At 35.3% G+C, this 22,073-nt stretch overlaps 1 protein-coding gene across 1 annotated transcript in view; it reads left to right on the top strand.

Annotated features, from left to right (window-relative positions):
* The first annotated feature begins 4,589 nt into the window (after window positions 1–4,589).
* LOC112047274 (uncharacterized) overlaps window positions 4,590–22,073 on the top strand; it is a 33,113-nt gene continuing 15,629 nt past the window's right edge. Inside the window, exons 1-11 of the mRNA XM_024084341.2 lie at window positions 4,590–4,791; window positions 8,190–8,259; window positions 10,026–10,170; window positions 11,081–11,272; window positions 12,060–12,093; window positions 12,211–12,271; window positions 13,906–14,053; window positions 14,783–14,980; window positions 15,195–15,225; window positions 15,322–15,382; window positions 17,886–18,033. Of these exons, the coding sequence (XP_023940109.1) occupies window positions 4,722–4,791; window positions 8,190–8,259; window positions 10,026–10,170; window positions 11,081–11,272; window positions 12,060–12,093; window positions 12,211–12,271; window positions 13,906–14,053; window positions 14,783–14,980; window positions 15,195–15,225; window positions 15,322–15,382; window positions 17,886–18,033 (1,158 nt within the window). The 5' untranslated portion in view covers window positions 4,590–4,721. The remainder of the gene's footprint in view (window positions 4,792–8,189; window positions 8,260–10,025; window positions 10,171–11,080; window positions 11,273–12,059; window positions 12,094–12,210; window positions 12,272–13,905; window positions 14,054–14,782; window positions 14,981–15,194; window positions 15,226–15,321; window positions 15,383–17,885; window positions 18,034–22,073) is intronic.

The following is a 22,073-nucleotide window of genomic DNA, read 5'->3' as shown; positions in this document are numbered from 1 at the left end:
GACAAATCTTTCCTAACTGCGGGCCAACTTCGCGACTCTTGGACTGCTATATTTTTACGCAAGCACTCCGGGTAACGGCTGGCTGTTCAAAAACACCTGATATTTTATAATGCACTCAAGTGTACTGCCCGATTTACTGCGGAACTTCGATTTTATTAGCGAATACCCTCGAGGACGTTCTTGTGACAAAGTGAGATTGTGCACAGTTAATGGTTTGTCTACACGAGCGTTCGTGCACAGTTGTAATTGTTCTTGCTTTTTTGAAGTTAACTTCGAAAGAGCAAACTGCTTGGTAACGTAACGCGTTACGGCGCTATTCTGTCTGGCTTCCGTTTCTCTAACGCAATACGGTAGCAGGTTTAAGTTATGACTTACATTCAGTGTTTCAAGATGCACACGTTTTTTTAATTTTTCTACAATAATATTTAAGTTTTAGATCGACATACAGACAAACTACGAGTATGTCCACATAGGACACCTCGTACTGCTTACTATTTCGTTCGGAGATTACAAATATTATAAGTGAGCTAATATCTAGGGACTTAGGATCCCTACACAATGACCCTTCATATAGGCACTTCATTTAGGAATCTGGTATAAATATATTACATATAGGTTGATTTAGTGTTTGTGTTAAGACAACCTCTTTTTAACCCCCGACGCAAAAAGCTTGCTGTAGACATTCACAGGTATGTGTGGTAGGTTAACCAATCCAACACAATCCAACTTTTAAGGGTTGTTCCATAAATAATAAAGGGTCTTAGGCATGTGACTATGTGTTAATGTATGTAGCATACATTAACACGAGCATTTTCAGGAAGTCGATTCTCAAAAGTTGGATTGGGTTGTATTCGTTAACCTTTGGGTTCAATAGAACCCAAATGCGATGTCTGCTGTGAATTTCCGAAGACTCGAGTTTTCTGGCAAGCATCCTGGTTGCAGCACCAGGTCAACGTGACCATAGGTATTGCAAGGCACCTCATATAAACTAATAAATTTGACCCAAAAATGTAATGTGTTCTATGAATTTTCGAAAAGTTGACTTCTCCATTTTAGTTCTTTTTGCGTAGGGGTTTTTTTTAATTTTTAATATTTAAATTGCTTGTTTTATCAACATATTCGAGTGATCGATCGTAAGAGACCCCTCTTACAATAACTCCTATTGCGTTCAAAGGTTACAAATATACCTGGTAGTAGTAAGTTAGTATAAAAAGGTTACAAGATGCGGCCGGCTAGTAGCAGTCGAGTCACGTGGGCGCACAGTATGAGGACAAACAAGAATACGAGTGCGTTAGGACGCGACCACGCCATTCAAGTGTTATTCAGAATATGGACATCGCATACGTGACAATCCGTAGAGACTTCTTTACTTGTCAAATGTTTGGTTTCATTTCGGAAATGTTTCCCTTCGTTCGTTATCAATCCATATTCGGCTCACTGCTGAGCTCGAGTCTCGTCTCAGAATGAGAGGGGTTAGGCCAAATAGTCCACCACACTGGCTCAATGCGGATTGGCAGACTTCACACACGCAGAGAATTAAGAAATTTTTCTGGAATGCAGGTTTCCTCACGATGTGCAGGTTCACCGTTTGTGTCACGTGATATTTAATTTCTTAAAATGTATATAGGACAAATTTAAATTAATTTATTTCAAATACCGGTTCGTAAAGAAGATTTTAAATAAATATTGAAGCAGGTGCTCTTTCAATTGCATTTTTTTAAATTTTTAGTTCATGGCATTCTTGTAAGAAAGCATAATTTGCTTTACTTTTTAACCGACTTCCAAAAAGGAGGAGGTTCTACATTTGGCTTTTTTATTTCTCTTTTATATCAAGTTATTTTACTTAATGTACCTAAAGGTTTATGAAAATCAGTAGGTAGTTCTTGCGTAAAAAAATCCATCTATTTATTGGACAAACTTTTACGAATATAAAATTACCTAATGGTAAAAAGGTAGTCGGATTTTTTCTACAACTTTTTATAACAGAGAAGTCTCCATAGTAGTTACAAAGGCTCAGGGCGGATTTGTTTTACGGTCAGCAAAGGCATCGAGTTACCTACCACGACCGCGCTCGGGGCGTCTTCTTAATTTTATTACAGACCCGATTCGGACCTCCGGGACCACCTCTAATTGTGTCTCGGAAAAACTCTGGAGATTGCATTTTCACTACACTATATTGGACCGTGTCGTGGTCATGGCGTTTGGTAAAAAGTTGTTTAATTTGTACAAAAATATGATGTTTTTTTACAAGGTAAGTATCTCAATTTTTACTTTTTTAACCCGGCCGTCACACATGGCTCTACTTGCGTGTTTCGTGAAATATGTTACGAATATTCGCGGCAGGACGAGTAACGTGGCCACACAACTTCCCTGCTCATTTTCCTCCTTACTTCTTGTCACTCGTGCAGTGTGTGGCAGCGGCATAAAACAAAAGAACAACACTTTTATTACGACTAGTTTAAAATAGGTACCTATTTGGTCTTTTTTATTTACCTACCTTTATTAGATAAATATTTCCTTTTAAATTTATTATATTATTTATTTGTAATGGCCAGATCTTAAAAAAGGTGAAACTATGAAAAAAAGAAAAAAAAAATTACAGGACTAACACTGCAAGGAGTTGAACTTGCTCGAAGACGGGGCCGTTAAAAGGAACGGGAAATGTTATCTGTCACTTCTTTAGTCTGACCTGTAACAAAAATAACTGTAGGTAGACACATTTTTTTCTTTAAATATTACCAACTAACTACAAACCTATTCAATAAAAGTAAACAATACATTTAAAAAAATGTTCTCTCACACATTTTAATAGCAAATCTAATTTGGTAGGTAGATATGCACAATGTCCATTATTTAGCATGTAATTTTTAACATGGACTTCTTATAGGTTTTCGAATAATCTATAAAAAGCTAATTTATGTAATGTTAATAGACTTTCGGAGATGGGGAGGGGAAAAATTTTCTAAACCTATTTAAATTAAAATTATAAAAAAATACATTTTTAAATTTCCTAATTCTTAAATAATTAATGTCACACGATTCAGTTTACGACATTTTTTTTAAATTTTGTTGATGTGACCCCCATAATATTTTTCACCTTTGAGTTTGGTACCTACAGGAAATATTTGTTTACAGGATGTGTGCCATATCAAAACTTATCTGTCCAGTTACATTCATAGAAAACTATTAGGTGTACTGTACAGACGGCGCGTGTGTTCCAAACTGAGTTACTTAAATGTGCAGGTGATTGAGTGATATCGATAATCGTTATTAGCCATTATTTTGTGGTACAGGAAATTTCTCGAGCAGGTCCCAGGTTTTGAAACCGTGTGGTTCAACAAAGAGTACAAGTGCTAGAACACAAGCTAGTATCGCATCCAAATTCACGAACAAAATTGTCTGTAATTTTCTCAGGAAAACGAGCTTAAATTTGGTTTAAATTTTATACTAAACTAGGAATTTTTGCCCGTTTTTTACACCATTGTCTCTACAACACAAAAAGGTATTTTACGGAGCTCTCCGACGAAAACGATTTTATCTATGAAATACCGATTCTCTAACCAGTTTTTATAATCGCATTAGATCGTTGATCATACCTACTTTGACAGAAAAGTAACGTCTAGCGAGGTCCTTATTAGTTTAGTCTGAGCCAATTACCTTCATCATAGTATTACTGCCTAGATACCTACTTATACGAAGAGTATCTATGATCACTGCCATATCTAAATACAAATAACTCCTTTTATTAAGTATATTAAACTCGTAGATAATTTAAAACAAATGAAAAAAAAAAAACATCACCTTACTCGACGAACTCGTAACATCTAATTATTATAGGATGGTATCGACCATCAGGATATTTTGATGAGAGCGTAGGAAGTACATATATATCACGACCACATCCCCAAAATAGTAGTTTTTTTACTTCCCGAAGAAATTGATCTTACCCAGTTTTCGAAAATTGAGATATAGGATCATCGAATCTTGAAATTTTGTGTCCCTAAGAAGCTATCCTCAGTATTGTGTGTCTGTGTCTTTCGTCAGATCTGTGAGTTTTTAATGCATGTACCTTCAGAAAGTAGACACCTACCTTATTAACTAGGTACAGTTTCAAAACTTAGATTAATACTTAAATAAAAGGTCAAGGTGTGGGCTTTGGTATGTATACGAGATAAATACAAAATAAGAATATATCAATAATTTTAGTATTCAATCTACCCTTAATCTACCCTCGTTGTTGACCATGAAATTCGAACCGACAATTTACAATTAGCGCCATCTATTATCGAGTAGTAGCAACGTTTGTGCCGTCAAGTGTGGAATAGAAAAAATTAAAGCGATGCAAGGCACATTATTAAAAACCCAAATGAAATTTTCGTTTAACTTTTATAGTTAATTGTACTTAATAATATTTTGTACGTTATTTCCATCTCTGTATAAATTCTTTTTCTAAAAAATTATGCCATAAAACCATAGATAATCTTATATTAAAGCAAACTTTGATCTGTGGTAGAAGTTACTATCTGTTGAAAAATTGACACATTCATCTAGGTTATGTGTCAATGTTATATTCTATGTCTATGATTCATTCATGACTTGACATTTGTTTATCAAATCGATACGCAGTAAATTCGTCAACAAAGCGTAAATTAATGGGTATTTTATTTTGTTACTTGTTAGTCTCGAAAGTGCAAACATCGAAAGAGGTCTTAAATAATTAAATGCGCGTGTTAAAAATGACAAACACACTTGCTGTTTGTCTCCTCTCTGTAACATTTTTGTGTTGCACAGGTGAGTAACTCTTGCAATTTTTTTTTGTATAGAAACAAATTGTTCATTGTATTAATTGTCCTTGTAACAACGCAATTTCATTTCGTGCGGTAGGTAGTGTACTAATTAATAATCGGACTACGGCAGCTCATAATTAGATTAGGTACAGCTGTTGATTGTTGCCTTTACTTTGTTTGACTTGATTGTCGAACAAAATTCCAGATACCCTACAAAAATGTTGCTATATTCATACAAAAACAAAGTTTACTTATTGCTTTTAAACCTATTGTACTCATGTTTAAAAGTTAGGAACATTAACTAACTTCTGTATTTATTGTTAAACAATTAAAATTGCAGTTTTATAAGTTTATAGCCCAAGTTTATGCGTGTGTTGTATCTGCACCCAATAGAGCGGTAAAAATATGTTGAAACCAAATATTTATCCATACTACCCTACATACATACACATTTGTAATATGTTAAAAATTTGTAATATGTTGGATGTCCACTGCAGAATATAGGCCTTTTGTAGGGATGTCCAAACATCTCAATCCTGAGCTGTCTGTGACTTGCTTGAAGTTGTCAGTCCAACTGATGGGAGGTCAATGAACCCTGCGTTTACTAGATCAGGGTTGCCATTCCGGCACCTAGGGACTACAATGTCCAACAGCTCTTTGAACTATGCCCGCCCGTTGACACTACAGCTTCTTGACTCATTGAACTATATCAGTGACTTTGGTTTTTTGTGGATCTAAGATTCTGGATATTGTTAAGCCTGAGCTAAATTGCAAAATTTCTTCATGCTCTACATATGAAGCAGTATTTACAACAAACACATGGAAAATATTATTTAAAATACAAGGAGATTAAGTCTGCTTCAATGGATGAAATACATTCAGTCAATAATACAGAACTAGAACAATAAAATGTCTACTATTGAGATGAATCTAACCACACTAATTTATCCATGAAATAATCTATACATGCAATAAAAATTAAAGTCTAAAATATTGAACTCCATGAAAGGCTTAGGTTTTAGAGCATGTTAAAGAATGAGCATGAAAACATCTTTCTCTCTACAGTCAGCAAAAGAAAGCATTGGAGAGATATGCTGTAATAAATATTCATTTACAACAGAAGTCAAAAGTGAATCACACTTAATAACAATATCATATTTCCTGCAATCAGCATGATGTACACTCTGCAGGGGTTCATGTTATTGTAAATTAATACCTTCCGTTTACTGTTTCAATTAGATTTCTGATTTACATAACATGACAGTTATATTTCCCACATTTTGGTTTATAGATTGTAAATTTGCTTATGTTATTGCTGCTAGTTGTTAGTAAAAATGATAATATAATCTATAAATTGTAAGACATGAAAATGCTGTCTTTGAAAATTTCTCTTGACCTATCAAGTGTAATAGTTGTAAGCCTGAATTTTGGATTTAAATCTTGAATTATACAAAAATCTCTACAATCTCTTACCACTTTTCTAAAAATGAACCAAGTCTACTTCTAAGTTGGAAAGAATAGAATGATTGATACAGAAAATATTGGGTTTATTTTATAACTCAAGTGTTATAATTATGATATTTCTGACAATTTAGTTTTGTGTAATCAGCTTGTATCAATTTGTTATTTCCTTCCTTTGTTAATTGCCAGGATTGGAAACAGAAGGGCTGGCTCATTTTTCGTGCACATGATCAGCCTGCCTGTGCAACACAGAATCACAGCTATTAGCAATTAGGATGAATTGGCTTAAGTTTCTTATTGTATTATTTTTCATTAAAAAAATAATTGGACATTGCACAGTCACATGCTCATGTTATCGCCCTGGTCACAGCAAATTAGAAGTTTAACAATTTACGTATCTTTAGTGAAGCTTACATATTCTGTACATTTCAGTGCCTAAGCATTATGGCTTCTGTAACGATTATTATTTGTTATTATTATCTTAGTAGGTAATTCTAAACAGTAATTATTCAAATAGAATAAGCAAATTTTATCTTTTGTTTAACAAGGTCATAAGGTCTTTGTACTATTTTTGTGTGAGAAAATAAGACAAAGCGTCAATTGGTAATGATGATAACATTTTAGAGTTACTCACTCTTTAATGGTTTGGATAACTGAATAAGAGTAGATTTTGAGTAATACTTGGAAATTTATTGTAATTACTGTCGGGCACCAACAATTTCATCCACGTGAAATTTAGTTTTTCACAAATCCCTCGAAAATCATGGATTTTCCGGGATTAAAAGTAGCCTGTGTTATCCAGAGTAAAATCTATTTCCATTCCAAATTTCAGCCAAATCGGTTCAGTAGTTGCGGTGTTAAAGAGTAACAAACATCCATACAAACTTTCGTGTTTATAATATTAGTAGAATTATTCATAACTTTGTTAAAATTGCAATATGTATTTCATAATCTGTCAACTTGTAAGTGTAGTCAAATTATATTCTATAAACAAGCAACTGTGTAAACAAATATCTTAAAGAATTGAAAACTAAATTGAGTCATTCTACTACTAACTATTATTAAAACTATTATTAAATATTCAAAAAGTTGAATGTAATTTTTTTATTCATTGAAATTAATGTATTTTATTCATTAAAATTCATTTATTCATTAAAAATCCTTTAACTGGTTTTTATCTGTTTTTATTCTGTTTTATTGTTTTTTCTGTTTTATTGCTTTAATATTGAGGCTTGAGAAAAATTTAAGAATGAAATCTGAAAATATTGAAATTGGTAATTTCATTTAGAAACTTTATAAATCAGTTTTTATAGGAATTACTTGACATTTAGAGGGTAAACAAGTCATTTATAAGAATAGTAATCAAGGCATTGGTTATTTTATTTGCACAGTCTTATTGTAATGGAGTAGTAATGGATTTATCTGGCATATCTTAAATACTGTTTACAAGGTTATTGCCTTGTGGTGATAAAGATTACTAATGAACATCACAGTTTAAATTGCATACTTACATATTATGTTTAATATTTATCTTTGTTTGAACTTTTCCATGTCACTTATATTTATGAGTATATAACTACATGATATTATTTATTACTCTGAAATCGAATAGAGATTCTGGATACTGATTGTTATTTTTTTAAATATTACCATGTTACATGAATAAAAATTTGAAACAAAATCATGTTTACACCATTTTTTAATTATTGTTTGGCTGAATGGATTAGCACATCGGCTATTTTCTATTTTTATATTCCCACAGCAAAATGATGCATGAATGGGAAAGAAAACTGTTATGAAATTTGTGACTAATTGAAAATAAAAATATGGAAAGCATAAGACTGTGTTTATGTTGTTTTTCAAAATTGAGGTTTAAGTTCTTTTTGGTCAAGTTTTTCATTTGTTTAACATATAATTCTAAAAAATGTGTTTTTTTTTCAGGTTTGTCTACAGCTAGACAGGCCCCAAAGGAATGTTCAAAGGGACCTACATATTGGTGTCAAAGCCTAAAGTAAGTGAACCCTATTATTATATTTCCATTAAATCTAAAAAATAACAGGTATTTATAACCATTATTGGGCATCAGATAGATAAACCGTTAAGTTGTTAACAATTGGCGGGCATGGGCATGCCCTGCAGACTAATTCACTAACTTTGACATATGTTAGTTGACATACAATAAATGTCATCTGGTACCTACCTACTAATATCTACAAACCTTTGTAGATATACAGTAGGTAGATGACATTTCTTAGTTGATTTGATGTTTATTTTACTAAAGACCTAATTAGTAAATAAGCTAGTTGGACCGGATTCGATCCTATGCCCTCCAAATCAGAATTAAAGGTCATATAACTGGGTTACCATGGCTCTCATATTTATGCATGTGAATTTCTTTTGTCCCCGTATTATCTCCCCCATCCTAATACATAAAGGGTCTGCCGTCGCAGTTGATTAGCAATAAGTGAATCACACTCGTGATCATAGTATACTCATATATAACTAACTTGCTATGAATCATTACATAAAGCGGAAAGTTATTCCGTTGAATCGGTACCAAATCCTAACCAGTTGTTGTATAAACGAAGTGACTTAACATACCTATTCCTTATTGTATGTTGTTGTAATCGTATTACAACGCTGTATTGTCTCTAACTAAATAACTTACACCATCTATTTTTAGAACAACTTTTAGCTTTTTCCCATATGACCAGAAACCAGACCAGTTTTTGTACATTTACAGGCCTGTATCCGTCTACTGCTGGACATGGGCCTTTCCGAGAGCGCGCCACCACACACAATCCTCTGCCTTCCTTACCCACTACCTTCTTAATGTTGTTGGACCATCTAGCTGGAGGGCGTCTTACACTGCGCTTTCTTGTACGTGGTTTCCACTCCAGAACACGTCTGCCCCAGCGGCCGTCTGTTTTACGACAAATTGCTAATCCTTAAGGCTACCTACGTCAATTAATTTTGTTATCCTACGGATTTCCTTTCGATTTTGTACACGTAACACAATAGAAATACTTCTGTCTAGATTTTGGGTCTATCCAAGTTGATTTCGGCTCAATATAGCCTCAAGAACTACATGAAAATAGCTTCATTAGCCGTTAGTGCGGGTATGAAACGATGAAAGGGACTAGAACTATAGTTTACAGTTCTAGTTCGTACAGCAAATATTTGGAATGCCCTTCTGGCGTCAGTGTTTCCTGACACTTATAATTTGAACACCTTCAAAGCAAGAGTGAATAGGCATAGATAAGCGCGCTCCAATTTAGACCGCATTAATGCTTTCCAGGCTTAATTGTAGTCAAGCGCAAGCCTATAAGTACTTACTTACTTATTACTTCCTTCGGCGCTACAACCCTTTGTGGGTCTTGGCCTCCTCTACCAATTTTCTCTATCCATTTCTTTAACACAATCTAGTCATCTTTTTTTAGGTCTTCCTTTTAATCTTTTTACCTGTGGCCTCCATTTTGTCATTACTTTAGGCCCTCTAGTATTTGGCATCCTCTCTACGTGCCCTAGCCATTGCAGACGTTGGGCAAGCCTATAAGTATTGTATAAAGAAAAGGTCGTTACCAGCAACGGTTACCTATACGTTGAGCCAAATATCTAGTCCGTTCTGAACACGAGGCATTAGGTTACCATAGCCCAGCCGGTTTAATGATAGCTGCATGTTGCAAATATCACAGCGGACTCGAAGTTTGGCGCGACCAACTTCTCTGACGATCACAGGACTATGAAAGTATCATTGAATTTCATGATTTTGTTCAGGAGCGCGGCTGACTGCGGCGCGGTGGGACATTGCATCGGCACCGTGTGGGAGCAGCAGAGCGATGACGTCAGACGCAACGATGTGTCCGACAAGTTCGTTCACCTCTTCAGAGATTTGAAGGATGTGAAGGACATGATCAACGATGTAACTATTGCCTTTATTTGTATTTTTTTTATTCAAGACAAGTCATTGGTCTAAGTCAGAACATAGTCTAAGATAGAAGCGAGCATACTTACATGTTTATTCTATCCACACCTACAAACACACACATAGATAGTCTAAACTATTAAACTGATATAACGAAGAGGTAAGATTTGATTTTTGTCTGTTTATTACGATTTAACTCAAAAAGTACACGGTCGATTTTAAAAATTGTCTCACCAAAACATACCTACGTGTTTCTTCTTTCCCTGTGTTCTCAAAAGTAAAGCTATGCGGTGGAAACCGTGTGGCATCTACTAGTATATCATATTATGCTAATGCGTACCTATATCTCATCATCATCATCATTGATAGATGGCCGGTGGACGTCCATTGCTGGACATAGGCCTCTTGCATGAACTTCCAAACAAAACATTCTCGAACATCCAGCAACATCCAGCGGCTCCCTGAAACTGCAAAGCTTGATGTACTCGGGCCACCTACTGGGGGGTTGACCAACACTGCACATTCCGGTGTCACCATCCCAATACCATAAGACCCAAACGTCCATCAGCTCTTCGAAATTTGTGGCCTGCCCATAGCCAGCTTCGCGACTCGCATAGCTATGTCAATAACTTAGGTTCTTCTGTGAATGTCTTCATTACTGGTTCGATCGCGCAGAGAAACTCCAAGCCTATTTATATCTATTTAGGGAAAAATCTATACTAATATTATAAAGCTGAAGAGTTTGTTTGATTGAACGCGCTAATCTCAAGAACTACTGGTCCGATTTGAAAAATTCTTTCAGTGTTACTTAGCCCATTTATCGAGGAAGGCTACAGGCTGTATATTATCCCCGTAGTCCTACGGAAACGGTAACCACGCGGGTAAAAAAAATATCGATTTTCCTTAGGAATACCTGGAGTCGCGTATCCTGTCGGCTTGCCGCGACATCTCCAACGAAGCCATCTACCGCTCGTGCAAGGACAACGCGGCCGACCTCGGCCAGTACTTCGGACATGTGCTGAAGTCCTCCACGTCGGCTGAAACCATGTGCCAAATCATGGGCATGTGTAATAACGACAAATTGGATAACATGCTAAAGGTGAGTAATCTATATACTACTAGCGATCAGGCTTTGCTTTGACTTATGTGCATTTCTTTCCTAACCCTACCCTGTAAGATTCTACTAATATTATAATCGCGAAAATTTGTATGTTTGGATGTTTGTTTGTTTCTTTGTCGCCGCAACTACTGAACCGATTTGGCCGAAATTTTCTATGGAAATAGATTTTACTCTGGATTAACACATAGGCTACTCTTTGTCCCAAAAATCTATGGTTTCTAAAAAACTGATGTTTTGTAGGTATGAATGTTTGTTACTCTTTCACGCCGCGACTACTGAACCGAATCACCTGAAACTTGAAGTAGAGATAGATTATAGTTTGGACTAACACATAGGCTTCTTTTTATCCGGGAAAAATGTATGGTTCCCGAGGGATTAGTGAAAAACTAAATTCCACGCATACGAAGTCGCGGGCGTCCGTAAGTCCGCAAGGATCAAACTTCAAACAAAGATTAAAATTGTTAATATAGTTTGGGAGTCCATCGCGGAAAAACAACGTGACATGTAATTTATATATATATATATATTAAGATTATAGAGCTAGCAACCAACCATACGATCATACATGCCTGTAGTATCTGCATAACTTCATGTGCATCGCGACCAACACACCATCAGTTTTATCTGTTATCAAGTCGATAGCGCTGCAGGCATGTGGGCGTATTGGATGGTGGGTTGTTAGCATAAAGAGGTTTTAGGATTTGATTGTTTGTTTGTTAGCTTGCATTAGGTGTCATATAAACTTCTTTTTATCTTTTGTTAACAGACCAAGAAGACTGATAAACCTGTCCGGCATAAAAGTAAGTTTTTTTTAATTTTTTTTAAATATAATATAATATACTAAAAATACAATAAATATCTCAAATAATTGAATTAGGCTTATATATTTCTTGAATGGATTTCTCTGTTTGTTTTAGCCATTCTCGTGGGTACTAATCATTGCACGTGGGGCCCTTCGTATTGGTGCAGTAATTTCACGTAAGTAGTACATTATTGTTGACTAGGTGATGCTCGCGACTTTTTCCTCGTAAATTTTTGGCTGGTCGGAGGCTTTGGCCGTGGCTAGTTACCACCCTACCGGCAAAGACGCCAAGCGATGTTAGCGTTCCGGTACGAAGTTGTGTAGAAACTAAAAAAAGGTGTGGATTTTTATCCTCCTAACAATTTCTTATTATTATTATATATCTGGCCTGATGATACTCATTAGTTAAGACATGTTTCCCCCCCCCCCCCCCCCCACAAATTCCGATCCAGCAGGAATTTCGGGATAAAAAGTAACTAAAAACAAAAAATATCTGTATGTCTGTTTGTCTGAGCTAAATCTGGACGCGATTGTACTGGGCCTTTCACTGAATGATAAAGGAGGCCTTCGGAATTGGAATTGGTTTCCGCGGAATATGTGGAAAAATTAATTTTACTCGGACGAAGTCTTGCGTCCGCTTGTATTCCTATATATTTTTAATCAAGTAAAATATTAAAAATATGCAAAACAAATTATAATCGGATTCAGTTGTAATTGCGCCCGAGTATTTTATCTTTTTCCTTCCTCTATATTTTTCGCTATACTGGTGGAATATTTAATTCTCGTTAAATGGCATCTACTACTACTACTAAAGGCTATATATTATTCCCGAATTCCCACGGGAACTGGAACCATGCGGGTGAAACCACGCGGCGTCAGCTAGTGTATCATAAAATAGGAATAAGGTCATATATTAAATATTTACGGTTTTTAAAGGTTTAGCTGTATTAACTGTTTTGCCACGATTTTTCTGCTGCAATCTGTTGAACCAGCTTCCATCTACAGATTCTTCAGTGTCCCTCTTCCCACTTAGCTATAATTTGGACTATATCTATACTATAATATTATAAAGCTGAAGAGTTTGTTTGTTTGATTGAACGCGCTAATCTCAGGAACTACTGTTCCGTTTTAAAAATAATTTCTGTGTTAGATAGCCCATTTATCGAGGAAAGCTATATGCTATATATTATCCCCGTATTCTTACGGAAACGAGAACCACGCGAGTAAAACCTCGCGGCGTCAGTAATTATATATATTTATTAATATTAGTACTTGAAACACGCTTAACAATTAAAAAGTGTGCAAACATAATCCTAACCCGCTCATACATTTTGTCAAGGCCAATATAACAAAGGACTAATGTATTTTATTTTTCTTTATTCAAATAAAACATCTGTTCCCTGGAAATAATAAAAATCTTTAGACTATAGACGGAATACACTTTTGACTTTTGACGGCCTCCTTGGCGCAGTAGTATGCGCGGTGGATTTACAAGACGGAGGTCCTGGGTTCGATCCCCGGCTGGGCAGATTGAGATTTTCTTAATTTGTCCAGGTCTGGCTGGTGGGAGGCTTCGGCTGTGGCTAGTTACCACCCTACCGGCAAAGACGTACCGCCAAGCGATTTAGCGTTCCGGTACGAGGCCGTGTAGAAACCGAAAGGGGTGTGGATTTTCATCCTCCTCCTAACAAGTTAGCCCGCTTCCATCTTAGACTGCATCATCACTTACCATCAGGTGAGATTGTAGTCAAGGGTGTAAAGAAAAAAAAATACAATCATTGGGACAATTTTAATGAAAGTAAATTTTTAGTACGGGTCGAGAGTGCAAAAGAACTTCACACTGCTTGCAAAAAATATGGCCCAAAATGACGGTGCCGAAGGACGACGACGCTGTGTGCAGTATTTGCAAGGACTTGGTGACGGAGGCTCGCAACCAACTTCGCAGCAATGTCACTGTGGTAATATAATGTTAAATATAACATTTAAAATTAATTTATTTCAAATCACTGTACCTAGAATTATATTGTGTGGGGCAAGTTAAATTAGAAGCGAGTAAAATGAATAGAATAGAAATCATTTATTTATTAACATAAGACATAACAACAGAATAACTTAAATCTAATAAATAAGGGAAGAACAGAACATAAACAATTAACAGGTCATAAATATATTATATTACTTCTAAAATACAGCGTTATTTGAATTACTTTGTATGAAAATATATAGTTTTTTTTTGTTTTAATTGATTACGAAACACGGCTAAAACTCGCGTGATATTAGGTTGGAGTATGCCCGACTAGTTTCGAACTCATACGGGGCCCTTAGTCATGAGCTGGTTCTTGCATCGCGGCACGATCCAATCCGCGAAGCGGCTGCGCGACGCGCTGCTGCTTGCATTGCGCGCGCGGAGAGGGGTTAAGTGGTGGGGAGTGAAGGTTCCGTTACACTCTCCGACGGTTCATTCATCATCTTCATTAGACTCGTCTTCTTGTAAGCAAACCGAACTAACGCTATCTTGTTCCAAGTTTGTTGTATGTGACAATGAAAGAAATAGCGGTTTCCACGCTGTGGCCAGCAACCATCCATGATCCCGAATATTATTTTTGTTTGTTTAAAAATTTAAAAAAATAGTTATAAGCACTCTGAGCTGAGCACCCTGTATATTAAAATGCAAAATCATTCTACAGGAAGAACTGAAAGAACTCTTCGAAGATGGCTGCAAGCTGATACCGTTCAAGAGTGTGACGGAGGACTGCGTGAAAGTCGCCGACGAGTTCGCGCCCGAGCTGGTGGAGGTGCTCGCGGCGGAGATGTCCTCGGGCGCCGTGTGCTCCGTCGTGGGGCTCTGCAACAACGCCAACATCGACAGGATCATCGAGGAACATGTAAGTCTTTCATATACACTAGTTGCCCCGACATACTTCGTGCAAGAGTGTGACGGAGCAATGCGAGAGAGTCGCCGACGAGTTCCCTCGTTCTATACCTATGTATATATTTTACACTATCGAGAAGATTTACCTCGTTTGTCTGTGTGGTTTTCGATTGTGAAAATTTTGATACTTTACTAAATAATGTAATAAATGTTTCTTTTGTTAACAGAAAACGAAAGACGAGCCCGCCAAGCAAAAACGTAAGACACTCCTTGTTTAACACAATCTTATGATATACATTTAACGATATAAGTCCTAATTTTCTAAAAATGTAAAAACTTGTTTGTTTGTTTTAGCGAAACTGGTGGGTGCTGCTAAATGTACATGGGGACCTTCATATTGGTGCAGTAACTTCAGGTAAATTGACTTTAGCATTATCATCCATCCTTCCATCCTTCCATCTATGCATCAACCGATCATTTAGTGCGCTAAGCAAGTGTTATGAATATTTTGAAAAATGGCAGACATTTTGAGTTTATTAGACAGCAAATAATAAGGTTTCCGTTCTTGATTTAACTTTTATGATAGTTTTGCAATGTCAGAAATCAATTAAAAATGTAGAAAATAAACACATTCTTTATTGGAACAGTGTAGTATCTAAATTTAAAATTCATTTATTTTAAGTAGGCTCAGTTTACAAGCACTTTTGATACGTCAATTGACTGTTTGTAAAGATTCTACCACCGGTTCGTAAGGCAGGTTCTGCTGAGAAGAAACCGGGAAGAAACTCAACAGTTGCTCTTTTAAAAAAAGTCATACAATATTATAATTTACAATTGATGACAACATTACAATTCCATGCCCTTTTACTGCATACCTACTTACTTACAAGACCATACATAGTGCGTACGTAATATGTATGTACGTTATCTGTATCTAGGTCACTCATCATGAAATCTCGAAAACCACATGACTGACGATATTGAAATGTGGCCGAAAGCTAGTGTATTATATTTCGTAGATGTTCGCTTAGAACGGATTTTGCAAAAAGGCCAGATTAACAAGGACTAAGTCCTCTAGTGTGGTATATTCATGATTATGTGACATATTTTGATGGCTTTTCAATATTAAAAATAGGCTAGTTGACCCTTTTTTCTAAAAGGTCTTAAATTGTTCATTATCGTTCTACTAGATTGAAAAAACATTATCATATTGTTTTGAGACGTTAATACATAAAAATTTTAATTTTTAAATATTTTTTAAAGCCAAAACGCTGTCGCCCATGATGTTCTATATTTTATTGTTTCATGACGTCACCTAAACACTAAACCTTAACTTAACGGTTTAGTGTTTGTCAAAATTATTAGTTATTAATTGGTTTGATGTTTATTTATTTAGTACATCAAGTAACATTGTGACGTCACAAAATTAACGACAGCGTTTATGACGTATGAAAAAAATTAAAAAATACGCAATTTTTTAATTATTTTTTCCAAGAAATCCTTAACTTTTGTTAGTTAATATTGATATATTTCGGTCCCTTATTCCATGTAGGTACTATACAAAATTTATATTGTTTATATTAAATGTTGATATGAGTCAACTACCCTATTAAAGACGTTATTCTTATGTCTCAACAAAGCAAAGTTTAAGATAGTGTATTAATAATGATATTTATATGTTTACAATAACATGCGCTTGCAATATGCGACTATACAGAAACATCCTCATGTTTTTAACCACAAAATGCGTCAATTACCATTACCTACTCATTTTCCTAGTGAATTATTACATTACTACAAATAATGTTTATCATAAGGAAATGATGAAATATTTTTATGTAACGTTGGATAAGATATGGTGTGACTAAATATGAAAGTAGGAAAAGCACTCATTTTTATACTTTTTGTTTTATAAAAGTGGAGTGTCTTGAAATAGGTTACAAAAATTCATTTTTAAAGAATTAAAACATGTTTCTCGTGACCATTTTTGGACCTAATTTCGTTTTAAATAATTTGTTTTTGTAATTTAATTTTTTTTTAAATCTTTTAGGTATGGTAATCATTATTTATAGTAATATTATTATCTATAATCATTTTTTGTAGTAGGTATATTTACGCCATCGGTTGTCTTCTTTAATTTAAACTAACTAAAAGATCTAAATATTGTCGTCAATAAGAACACATTAGAATAATTTTTTAATAGTGTTTGGTATTTTATATTTAAATTACCATTGTTAAAAATTAAAAAGGCCTAATAAATAAATATGAGAAAAAAAAGAAATACAAAAACATAAATATCTGGCCCAATAGGGTAGTTGACTCATATCAAATTTAATATAACTTACTTACTACTTAATTTAATATACTTCCTTACGGCCGTTTTCAATAACCTATTTATCCGTCATGTCGCTTACTAAAGTTAAGAAAATCTATCTTTCTGTTCTAATCTGTATTTCAATAACCTACTGACTGATTGTTTGACTATGTAAAGATAGTTTGACTGTTACTGATAATCGAGGTTACTGATAATCACGAATATCCGTGATAGCCCAGTGGATATGACCTCTGCCTCCGATTACGGAGAGTGTGGTTTCGAATCCGATCTGGGGCATGCACCTCCAACTTTCATTGTTAGCATTTTTAGAAATTAAATATCACTTGTCTCAAACGGTGAAGGAAAACATCGTGAGGAAACCTGCATACCAGAGAATTTTCTTAATTCTCTGCGTGTGTGTAGTCTGCCAATCCGCATTGGGCCAGCGTGGTGGACTAACCCCTCTCATTCTGAGAGGAGACTCGAGCTCAGTAGTGAGCCGAATATGGGTTGATAACGAAACGATAATCGAGGATAGCTATCTATCTATCTTGGTTTAATTCTTGAAAACGGTCGTTAATAAAATGAACTCTACAATTTTCAGCACGGTCCGAGAATGCAAAGCCACTCCGCACTGCGTGCAAAGAGTGTGGTCCAAGATGTCGGTGCCTAAAGACGATGACGGCATCTGCAAGATTTGCAAGGACATGGTGACCCAGGCCCGCGACCAGCTGCAGAGCAATGAGACCCAGGTAACGTATAGTAACACAGTGGCGTGCTTAAGACTCAATCAATCAATCAATCAATCAATTAATTTTTATTTCGCCAGAATATGGTACATTTACATAGGTCTTTTATATTATATTTAAACACACATCCTGATACGAACGAGAGATATAGGGGAATGAATGATGTAGCCAGCCCCCCTAGCCTAGTGGCACGTCGATTCTCTTTCTACGATCGCTAACGTTTCGAAAACTAGAAAGATGTATGGGAATGACATTTGCTATTTATAGGTCACGTGGTTAAGATATGTCAATCCCATACATTTTTTTAGTTTTCATAGCCTTAGCGATCGTAGAAAGAGACTGACTAGACCGTTCATAACGAGCTGGCTAAAGTTCTCTTTTTTTTATAACGTGTCATTTTGTATCTCTATAACACAAAATAAATATTTTCTTGTTCAGATATCAACAACGTTTATGTTTTGTCTCATGTTTATTAAGGGCATTGGCCGATAACACAGATGATGAACTTGAAATGTATAATGGTTAGCTTTTTTTATTGATTCCAGTCAGCTAACTCTTTCGTTTTCATTGCCTCGTGGGCTCAGTGGTTAGCCTACGTCGCTTAAATCACGATATCTTGGGTTGGAGATCAATGAATTATTAATAAACCTTTCTTTCTTCTAAGTGACATCTGTAAAAATCTTCTCAGACCGGAGTTGGAAAGTCGCTGGTATTACACCACCGTTCCATGTTTAACAGTGCCCATAGTTTTTAATCATCGTCATCATCAACCACCCACGTTCAGCTCGCTGTTGAGCACGAGCTTCCTCTCAGAATGGGAGGAGTTAGGTAAATAGTCCACCACACAGGCCCAATACGGATTGACATATTTCACACCTAGACAATTAAGGAAATTTCCAGGAATGCAGGTTTCCTCACGATGTTTTTCCTTTACCGTTTGAAACACGTGATATTTAATTAAAATAAGTTAATTAGTTTTTAATAGTAATAACAAAATCGGAAATGTTACTTATTTCTGTAGGAAAGTTTAAAGCAGCTTATCATTATGCCATAAGTAGTCAATGATAAATAATACTTGAAAGTCAGGCCAAAAGAAAGCATTGTACTGTTGTTAACAAGTTACACTTTTATATAGATGGAATTTGTTTAAATTCCAACAGCTACAGATATCGAAATAATTTAGAAGCTTTGCACGCAAATTAGAAATAGGTAAACACTTATTTGATAAGAAATAAGTGTTTACCTATTAATAATAATAATGTTTATTTTTATCGAAGTGTAATGATTTTCTTACTTCTGAACGTGCCCTTTAATCTTTGAACTATATTAATTTATCGTACTTGCTCGTAATTCAATTCTCCGATAATTCAGTTAACTGAATCTTGAGTATTTGTTGACCTTTACATTTAATATCTCACTACTACTGTAATAGATCAGTAAGTGCTAATAAATAATTTTCTATGACGATTTAGAACCTTCTTTACATGATCTATACTTCTCTAAATATACTGGCGACTCCTCGCCATCTATAAATACCATCGCATGATATTATGTTTATTCTGCATAACTTTTTCGCCACCATGCGTAAAAAACAACCTTATCTTACCTTAAAAATTGCATAAATAACAGTTGAGTAGTTTTAAAAATTTGCACAACCAAGTAGAGAGAAAATAATTTCAAAAATAGTTTTTTTGTTCTCTTCTTTCGCTCCAACTAAAGGTTTCTAAACTTAGTCTAAAGGTTTCTACGGTTTATTTATTTATTTATTTGTAACTAACAGCGTTTTAACAAAATATGTACAAAAAATATAAAATAAACAATAATAAGGCCACATACAGTTACAAAGAAAGTTGGTTGCAATATTAAGTAGGTATAACAAGTGAAAATGAAAAATATTTTTTAAAAGAAATGATTGTGAATAGAAAAATATTATTAAGTTAATCACATATTAGAAAAATAGTACAAAATTTATTTAAAAATTCGCAAGTTGAATGTAAGTGTATGAGCGTAAGAGTGTGTGTGTAAGTCGATGTGTGCGTGTGTGTGCGTGTGTCTAAGAGCATGAGAAAGAGAATAGACGTGTGTGTAGGTGTGAGAATTGGTGCATAAATCAGTTAAGTTTATTGAGTTTGGTTTATTGAGGTGTTATTGTCTTCGGTGTAAAGTGATAATTTCTTTTTTTAACTGTGATTTAGATAAATAAAAAAGATCTAAATGGGAGTAAATCTTATTATATTTTCGAGATAGTCGTACCAAAATTGCGTTTTGGCCATAGTTGGAGTTAGATTTAGGTGCAATTAGTAAGCGAGTGTGCCGGGGCCTAAACGACGAAGCATTTAACGAGAGAGCTGACAGTAAGCTAGGACAGTCAATACGGCCAGTCAAGATAGCTTGCAACAGAAGAATGTCACTCTGATTTCTTCTTTGCTCCAGGGTGTCTATTTTATAGTGCGCACAAGTTTCTTCATAATTGTTAAATCGCCTGTAGTCTTTGAAGGCTAGATATCTGAGAAATTGTCTTTGAACTGACTCCAGCCTTTGAGAGTGTATAATATAATACGGAGACCAAATATTACACGAATATTCAAGAAGACTTCTAACGTAGGCAAAGTACAATGTTTTTATGCATTCTATGTTATCGAAACTACGAGTGACGCGTTTGATAAATCCTAGTTGTTTGTAGGCTTTATCTGCTACAACGTCGATATGTTTATTCATGGATAGTTTGTTATCAATTAGTATACCTAGATCTTTAACTGAACTTCCATTGGATATAATGATATCGTTAATTTTATAATCGAAATTAAGAGTATATAATTAAGAGTATATTTTAAGTATATAATTAAGAGTATATTTACTGTCCTATTATATTATTTATTTTTCTGTATTGAATCTATATCAATAAGATAAATACATCTATATTAGCCTGCCCCTAGACCTCCTTAATCTGGCTCTGTCGCAAAATCCGTTCTTAGTGGAAGTCAACTAACTTTAAACTACCTCCCTGCCAAATTTCATGTTTGTACATCAAGCGGTTTCGAGTATTCGGGATGAATGACCTTTCGCATTTATTTATTAGCATACATAAAGTTGTACAATGAGTGTACATATATAGTTATGTTTAGCATTAATGATATCAAACCGCATGACTGGGCATTAATAATAATAATTGAGGTAAACATCTTAATCTTGGACTTCCTCAAAGAGTAGTTAATTTTCCTCCATCTTTGCAACAATATTAATCTTTCAGTGTCTTGGTTATTTTCATAACATGATTAATACTTTTCTTTTATAATAAAATTTAAAATCCACGATATCTCCATCACAATGTTTAAAGATGTTTGTTATACCTAACTTTTGAACATTTTCATAACAAAGTTATTAGTTTTTATTGAAATAAAAAAATATTTGCCCTTTCTTCACCTTACAGTTTTTCGTTTTATTATAAAGAAAAGTGTTGGAAAATCGCAAATGGATGGACAATTTTGACGCTAATTTTTGCCGATGGACGTCCACTGCAGAACATAGGACTTTTGGAGGGACTCCAAACATCACGATCCTGAGCCGCCTGCATCCAGCAAACCCCTGCGACTAGTATGATGTCGTCAGTTCACCTGGAGGGTGGTTTCTAGTGCGGGGTCGCCATTCCAGCACTTTGGGACCCCAACGTCCATCGGCTCTTCGAACTATATGCCCCGCGACACGATCTCCTCGTTTCTGATTCGATCACGCAAAGATACTCCAAGCATAGCTCGTTCCATCGCCCGCTTTGTGACTTTTTTTTTATTCTTTACAAGTTAGCCATTGACTACAATCTCACCTGATGATAAGTGATGATACAGTCTAAGACGGAAGCGGGCTAACTTGTTAGGAGGAGGATGAAAATCCACACCCCTTTCGGTTTCTACACGACCTTATACCGGAACGCGAAATCGCTTGGCGGTATGTCTTTGCCGGTAATGTGGTAACTAGCTAGCCTCTCACCAGGCAGACCTGGACCAATTAAGAAAATCTCAAGCTGCCCAGCCAGGGATCGAACCCAG

This window comes from Bicyclus anynana, chromosome 9 (assembly GCF_947172395.1).
Source record: "Bicyclus anynana chromosome 9, ilBicAnyn1.1, whole genome shotgun sequence".
Classification (NCBI taxonomy): domain Eukaryota; kingdom Metazoa; phylum Arthropoda; class Insecta; order Lepidoptera; family Nymphalidae; genus Bicyclus; species Bicyclus anynana.
Note: the sequence above shows the minus strand (reverse complement) of the source record. Positions and strands in the feature narration are given on the sequence as shown.